This window comes from Rhopalosiphum maidis, chromosome 2, assembly GCF_003676215.2.
Source record: "Rhopalosiphum maidis isolate BTI-1 chromosome 2, ASM367621v3, whole genome shotgun sequence".
Taxonomy (NCBI): domain Eukaryota; kingdom Metazoa; phylum Arthropoda; class Insecta; order Hemiptera; family Aphididae; genus Rhopalosiphum; species Rhopalosiphum maidis.
In genome coordinates, this window is record NC_040878.1 from 7,347,812 (window position 1) to 7,356,635 (window position 8,824).

Below are 8,824 nucleotides of genomic sequence, written 5' to 3' on the forward strand. Positions count from 1 at the left end.
ATACACAGCTGCGTATTGCTATTTTTAACTTAATTGTATCAAGTTTTTTTGTCGACAAAAATTTGAAAATGTTTTCATCCATTATTCTACTAAAACTCAAAAGAAAAAAGTCCAAATTTTATTTAAGTATGTTATGTAAGAATATATAAACTATAAAGAAATACACTTTTATTTGTGCCACTTTAAAAGCCATATATCATCATTTTTATACGATAAAAAATTTAGAAAGATTGAAAAAATAGAAGAAGCGATCGACTTGTTTCCGATAGAAAAGATTGCATAAATAATATGACCACATTTTATGACGCCTTCTATTAAATTTTGTTGGCAACCAGATATGATTAACTGAGATGGGTGAGTCCTTCACCTGAAAGTATAAGTGGAATGGAAGTTTATCTGATTAAATTTCTCACGTGAATAAAACAATAATAATTGGGACAATGAATATTAATGATTTTTACATATTTTTATTATCAACTAAAATATTAAACAACTATATTCTACATTAACAAAGTTTTATAATGTATGCAATTTGCCTACTACTTATTTTCGTGTTAATATTATAATATGACTATTGTTAGCAACAAAAGTTATACTTAGCTAATCCGAAAAGTCCGAACTTATCTAATTCTTGTATCAAAAAAAAAAAAAAAAAGAAAACCAGAAAAGTCCATTTAATATATAAATACTATACTTATATATTATAATGAGCTGATATAGTTGTTTTACCAACTTGTGGATTTCTTTTGCTTTATTTTATTTTCAAAAAAAGGGCTTCCTTAGGTTTTAAAACCCTTCAAGTGAGTTACTTCCATCATGAGGCACAGTGGTTTGAAACTCCACAAAACTAAAAATTAGTAAGTCGGTATGTTCTAATATTATATTGTGATACCTAATTATTGTATTTTAATTTTGTATCTCTATGTCGAAAGATTTGTTGTTTATTCGGCGTTTTTGATATTCAAGTAGTGGCACCTAAACCGGTGTTAAATTAAACCAACAGATTATTTTCAAAAATTCACTGGTTTTGTTGAATTGGGTGGATTTAGTATATTTGGTACCACATTTTTTGTGCTATGTACATTGTACATACATACGCCATAATCTTAGTAATTTGTATCACGTTAGCCATGTAATAATATAATATCAATATAATATTTAATAATATATTTTCGTATGAAATTGTTCAATATTTTTTTATTTTACCGCAATTCATTGTCGCAGCATAGACAACAGATCGATCGTGAAATATAATATTATTGTTATTTTTCATCGTGTCTGGCTTACATGCGGGTAATGACATTTTCGGGCCAATCAATTTGTTTATTCGGCGACGGTGGCTCATTGTCCGTAAAATTCTATAAAAACGTAGTGGCAATGCGCATGTTGCTGGTGAGGAATCACGTAATTTACGCTGTATACAGGGCGAGCCGTTGCGTCTGAGTCTCGACGGAAAGGCCATTTTCCCAGAGTGCGAAATTACAAGGGAAATACGCTCAAATCGCTCACATTGTATATTGATTGCATTACTATGATACAACACCTGATGTTATAATATGGTTTATTATTATAGTGCGATCTATTATTACACTGCGGTAAGTGGTATGATCGAGTTCGGCACTGTGCATATAATATTATAATATAGGTATGTCATTTAAACGCAGTTTGAATAGGTAAATTTAAAAGTGATTTTATATAAACTGACGGTTACATGTACCATGAATAGTCATCAATTATACGGGTTGCCGAACATTTAAACCTACTTTTCAGAGATAATTTATTCGATTTTATTAATCGCGTTTTCAAAAAATTATCATTAAACGGGGAAATTGACATCAGATCATTTCAAATTAAAACTCGACCGGCAACTGGTTAAGTCGTGTTAGGTCAGGTATAATAGGTATTTTGGGTATTAAGCTAGATTTTACATTTCAGTACAATATTATAGTATTCGTATATTTACCAATATCGGTGATATTAATTTATGAAAAGAAAATTAATACATTTCAGTAGTTAATATTTACTCATAAATTAATTGTGAGAACTATTGTAATTTGAAAAATTTTCCAAATTTACAGATCAGGATCAACTAAATGACAATTATATATTTTAGCTGATATTGGTATTATCAGCTTAAAAACAAAACAAATTATGGGCCCAATAAAACCTGCTAAAGCGGTAAAGATGAGAAATATCACGGATTATCTCTGTCTCATTTTTTACTATGTAAAAATAAAGTTTAAACAATAACACTCAGAATTGTATAATTTTAATGCAATCATTTATCTTCACTTTCAAATAAATAACGATACGTTATAAGAATAACTTGCAATGCTATTTAACGTTGGATCGCGTCGAAATCAGCTAAACGAGACGATTGTCCAATACACAATAATATCGATTTTCATTCGTACAAATTTTTTTTTTAAAATTGATCGTTAATCATATTTTATACTTTTAGAGATACAACCTTTTAAAATGTGTTCAACAGTTTAACTCGTAAGCTTGCTATATAAATATATATGTTGTTTGTTTTATGGGTGAATTCGCCGAATCGTATAATATGTTAGGTATATATAATCGTGTCGGTTTTGAAGGCAAATATTTATTTTGCTGATGTTCTTTGACACAGCCAACGATTTTCATTACTAAATAGGTACAGTGAAGTTGCGGCATAAGCTCGTGATGGTAAATAAACTAAAATGTAAATTTTATATTTGCATTTAAAATATTAAACGCATGATCCTAACGGGAATCAGATAAATGATCGCGGCATAATTGATGCATCAGAGACTGTTAAGGCACGCCGACTTCGTGATACGTAGTTGGATCAATAATGTGTATAAAATATAATACATATCGTCCGAATACCTCGACGAGCGCGACGCCGAATCGTTATAAAATACCATTCGCGAGAATACCCGACCAATACGCAAAATTATCTGAGACTTAATTATTGTACGTATTAGTAAATATAACCTTATAATATTTAAATTATATGTAATTTATATACGCTTGAAGTTTAAAACCGAATTGCAACAGTCGCAGAGGATTAACTATAAATAACAGCGAAATGTATAATATAAATATGCATACGAGTGTGCTAACCACGAGTCATAAGAAGAATATTATTTTATTATTTATATTTTATCGTTGTAGCGAAAAACGAATAATATAAATACCAAAGCCCACCGCAGTTGGCTACTGTATTAGTTATTTAACATAAATGTTTATTTATATTTCATGTTCTCGTGTTCGATCTGTTTTTATTATTATTGGTCATAACCCTTGGAAAAATTGGCCATTGGGTTTGGTTTACAATTATTATTATTAATAATCATCTGTATAAATAGTATATAAAGATAAAAATTTGATTGAGTATAGACTGATGGCAGCGACGGATTTTACAGTACCGGATATGTACTTATATGTATATTAAATTATTATCTTATTAACATTATATTTACGTATCACAAAACAAAATAATCCCTGTAGGCTTCCTAGCACCAAGGGAACGATTTAAAATTGTTTTTTTTTTCAACTATTGTTTTATCGCGTGCACCGCCGTCGTTTATTGATTTTTATTTACATTTCGCGCTTATACCAGCGTTTAATTTAAGCTAGTCGGAGCTGACTATCTAGCTGTTTATTAAGTGGCGAACGATTAAGGAAATTTATAGTTACGTTACGTGACAGCCTTTATCGGCTTTATCACACCTTTATTCATTGTATAGTCGAATTTTAATCATAATTTTTATTCAAAGAGAAAATCTTTATTTAGATAGTATATTAGACTCCGAATTTTAAGCTAACTTTAATAACGCCAAAAGAAATTAATTTTTAATTTTGAAATACTCAAAATGTGTGATAAATATCTGTTTTATTAAACTTCTAAAAACAGAGGTTTAAAATCTATGTTAAATCTGACCTGTATAAAATAAAATAAAATTATCATCATCTAAATATTCCGCAAGTCGCGAAAGATTTTCTGTGAGTCAAATTTTTATATTAAAAACGCATCGGCTCCGACACCCTTTTATAGCCATTAACCACAGAATAAATAAAAAAAAAAAATAAAAAAAAATAATAATAATAAAAATGTTGGCTCAATAATCAATAAATAATTAACTTACATCTACACCTGAACACCAATTTAATGTTCGTATTATTACATTAAATGTCTATAAAAACGATTAATTTAACCTTTAACCAATTTAAATGTATACTTTTCTATAACGTATTGTGTAAAGGCATAAAAATATCTTTTTCATGTGAACATAACAACCACACATCTGCAATCGTCACGTTTCATTGGTATAGCGCTACTACAATGCATTTTAACAAATAAAACATTTCGCAAATTTAACTCAAACTTATGGTAATCATATTTTGTGTGTTAAACAAAACTCAATATTAATAATAATAATAATAATAATAATAATAATTTCAACTTTTTCGACTAAATGTTACACTTGTATCCAAACAGAGCAAATACATACTCGTTACAATGACGTGCTCGTCAATCAAAATAATTTATTTAACAATATTATGGACATTAGTCTGCCCGTCGCTACAATGTTTCTCTCTGCTGAGTAAGTATATTATAATAATTTATCATTTACATAATATACAGTTTACAAGATAAGAATATATCAGCTGTTATGCTTAATATATGTTGTCAAAATATATGTAAATGTTTGTCACATTTTTTTATTTACACAATAATATTAGGTACACGAAATTACACTTTGAAATTTATCACGAGAAGACATGCAGCTATATACAAAAATATAACTTTATAACAGTACAAATATAGAAATATTTCAATGGTAACTCAGTTACTATTTATGTGTCAATATTTAAAAATACTTAAATCATTAGTTAATTTTATACTTTATACATATGATTCACTACTGGCGTCGTAAATAATAATATTGTGTACGATTAAAGTATTATTTAAAAACAAATAGGTTTTAAAACAATACTGTATACTCAAAACTCAATATTTATTATATTATAGTAAACATAATAATAATAAACTTTATTGTAGAAAAATAAACTCCAATATACATGTAATAAAATTTAAAAAAAACAATAATAATTGATTACAGAAAAAAATTGTTGTGACCAATTTGTTGGTTATGGTGGATGGCGTAGTTAGAATAGCTATTTAATTACAATGCCAATTTTAGAATAATTGTACTTATTTGTTTATTATTAAAAATTGTTTTGTTTTTAGACCCAAATTATATAATTCTTTTGACATGCATCCAATCACTTCAATGTATACCGATTACGTTAAAAGTGCCCGAAGAAAGTTACGACAAAATAACCAAAGGTATAATTTTCACACAAATATAATTATTTTAGTGATTATTTATTTCAACTTATAAATTAAAATTTACAACATTTTAATTACTTATGTGACTTATATGTGATGACGATAGCTATTAAAAACGGTGTTATTACTATAATCATTATTATTTTTTTCTTCTATTATATATAATATACTATTGACATGTTCATTAATTTGTTAAAGGGAGAGAGAGAAAGATTTAATACTCAATGATTATTTTTTTTTTTTGAAATATTATAGCCACTCTTTACATACAATACTATATATGTATAGTTTACTTTATAGCTATTACATAACTTATAAACATGTTGAGTGTACTTAGGTAAAAAGCTAATGAATGCATATAATAAATTACAGCTTATTGGGTAAGTAATATTTTAGAAATATTAAAGCATTGTTTTGTATTTAGCATTGTTTATTATTTCAGATAATTGTTAAAAATAGTATTCATTACCACACTGATATCTGATAATAAATCGTACTAGGTAGATAAATATTATCATGATTTTAGTTATATTAACTTGTTAGAGGACGTTTTATCCGTCGTGTGTATAGTTTCGGTCTAAGTAACAAATACTATTATGTTAATTTTACGTTTAGAGTAATCAATTATTTTTCCACAGTTATTTTTAATATTAGAGTGAATAAGTTGCGATCTTTTATTATTAACTATGAATATTGTCTAAAGCCTCGTGAATGTATTGTTTTGATGATTTAATTTTTATTGTGTGATAATAGTTATTATCATTTTAGAACCGTAAATTTCTATTATTATATTATTAAATTAATACAATTTTCGTATTAAACTTATACAATGGTATTAAAACATTTTTAACGTTGAAATTTCAATACGAAGGATTCGATCACGAACCTCCTCTCTCTATTATTATAGGTACAAATTTATATACTCGTAGATAACTATACGATATCTGCGAGAGAAGTGTGTTTATTTGAATTTATACTCACTTAACATTTAAAATATTTTACTTTTGCAGTTCTTAAAAACAATCCTAGTTTGTTAAATCAATTAATTGCACAATCTGAAAACCCAAACTCAAAAATTTCATTTTTACCTCAGAGAGGTAAATTGACTAATGGTAAATAATAATTACTATTATAATTATATTCATATATTATATTTTTTTATTAAATATATTTTGGTTGTCTACGAATTTTTATAGTTAGAAAGACATTTAACCAAGTTAGTTTATCACATATTGCATATGTGAATAAAATAAGTCGGTTAATGTTAAAATAAAAATAGTTTTTGAGAACAAGTTTTAACAATATAAATTTTTAAATATTTAGTATTCCTTTAATATATTAACTACCTGCTTAATATTTTAATCATTTTTTGATTAAAATGCACGAATCGTTTCAGGAATATCAAATTTTTTACCGAATTTTGGTACTGGCCTACCTACCATTAATAATCCTGTAACTGTTGCACTACCGACAGAAACTATGATTGGAGGTCGAAAATTCGTGTTGACTAATAGAGCCAGTTTATATGGAAATTTATTCAAAAAATTAGCTTCAGCAGTAACATCGCCAGTAAAACAATCATTAAGTTATTTTAAAAATTTGGGACAAAATCAAGGCATTACACAAGATGTACTGAAATTGATTTCAAATAATTTAAACAATAATAATGAAAAAGAAGTTGGAGAAGTAGTAGAAGAAGAAGAAGAAGAAGAAGAAGAAGAAGAAGAAAGACCAAAAAGATCTAAAAAGAAAAAAGGCACGAAAAAAAAGGTTTCAAAAACAAGTGACGACGAAGACGACGAATTGAGTGACGAGGGCGGAAATAAGGGAAACAACAAGAGGAAGAAAGGCGCGAGTAAAACAAATGCAAACAATATGAGTCCAGAAAAAAGCAGTGAAGAAAAAAATGGCGATGATGAGGAAGATACATCGGGTGACCGAGGCAGGAACAAGGCAAATGGTATAAGAAAGAAAGGTGCAAGTAAAACAAACCCTAAAAAAAATAATAAGAGTCCAGAAAAAAGCAGCGGTGAAAAAAATAGTGAGGAGGAAGGTGAGGATCCGAAAAAAACTAGCGGCAGTGGCAGTGGTAGTGGCGCAGATAACGGCAGAGGTGCTGGTAGTGGTAGTACTGAAGGTGGTAGTAGTAATGGTAATGGAAGTGGCAGTGGCAGTGGTAGTGGTGGAAATTGAGGATACTGAATAATAGCTATAGTTATACAGAAACAATAAAAGTCATAAAAATTAAAATCTAAATGATAATAATATGCTGATGGCGAATAAAACGAAAACGAAAAAATAACACTTATTATTATGTAGAAAATAATATAGAAAATTTATTAAAAATATTATTTTGCTAATATGAATATTATTAATCCGTAATAATAAATTATATATATAAGTATGACATATGACTTAAGAGGACGTTTCACCCGCATGTGTTGTCTCCGTCTTACACACGTAACACATATTAAATTTTCGTTCACCAGTTTCAATAGTGTGCTTTTAGTTAATCGACCTATTATCAAACTTTTAGGTAAGAACATTATCCGTGTTCTCTCGTTGGCTTTTTACGATATTTTAATTTTTAGGCGAGTTATGAGTATGAAATTATTAAATATTTGAAAATGCTCATAATTCACTTAAAAATTAAAATGTCGTAAAAAGCCAACGAAAGAACACAGATAACGTTCTTACCTAAAGGTTTGATAATAGGTCAATTCACTCTAATATTAAACCTAAACGCACACTATTGAAACTGGTGAACGAAAATTTAACATGTGGTACGTGTGTAAGACGGAGACAACACATGCGGGTGAGACGCCTCTTAATTTTTGGCATAAAATTAATATTGTAATAAAAAGAACGACTTTCGTATTTAACTATAATCATATTTTATAATCATAATCAAATGTTTTCACACGTTTTGTTGCGAATTCAAAAGTATACAATAAAATTTGTCAACACCTTAATTTCTTAGATATTTTAATCTGTATAGATAATATGTCCTATAAAGTTATCTACCTATAATTTGTACAATAAATAAAAATAAAACAAGACAACTATTATTTTAACAATATTGATTTATGACCATTGACTATTGTTTTACTAATATTATTGAATACTAAATTACTAAGGTATTCTAAGGTTGTTTAAGGTATTTAAATTAAGAGACAAAATATCGATTGTATTATTATTATTGTATAAATGTATACGAGTATGAGAACATATATCATTTAGGTAACATCCGTAAAGCAAGGAATGTATTGTACAAGACTTTTTTTTTGTTGTAAAAACGTCGTGAATTATGACTGTTTGCCGAAGGAGTCCTTTGTAAAGTCGTATATTGTAAATTATTTATATATCGATGAGAGTCTTGCCAAGACGGTACTTATATTTGAAGAGGTAATCTTAAGATTTATAAACATGGTTAATTCAAGAACTGAGTTTCAAATAAGATGATTTTTCATTGCTCTTGATTTT

General features: G+C 27.7%; 1 protein-coding gene across 4 annotated transcripts; it reads left to right on the plus strand.

Moving 5' to 3' along the window:
- The first annotated feature begins 2,850 nt into the window (after positions 1-2,850).
- LOC113553992 (protein qua-1-like) lies at positions 2,851-7,677 on the plus strand. 4 transcript variants are annotated; one of them, XM_026957614.1, is made up of 6 exons: positions 2,889-2,958; positions 4,321-4,378; positions 4,487-4,592; positions 5,240-5,338; positions 6,352-6,438; positions 6,738-7,677. In XM_026957614.1, the coding sequence occupies exons 2-6, from the start codon at positions 4,376-4,378 to the stop codon at positions 7,532-7,534; spliced, it is 1,092 nt and encodes a 363-aa protein (XP_026813415.1). In that variant the 5' UTR covers positions 2,889-2,958; positions 4,321-4,375; the 3' UTR covers positions 7,535-7,677. The 4 variants fall into 4 exon arrangements, with proteins under 4 accessions (XP_026813416.1, XP_026813415.1, XP_026813412.1 ...); XM_026957611.1 differs by having other exon boundaries at positions 2,892-2,958; positions 6,352-6,453; positions 6,738-7,672; XM_026957615.1 differs by lacking the exon at positions 4,321-4,378 and having other exon boundaries at positions 2,851-2,958; positions 6,352-6,453; positions 6,738-7,672.
- The last annotated feature ends 1,147 nt before the right edge of the window (positions 7,678-8,824 follow it).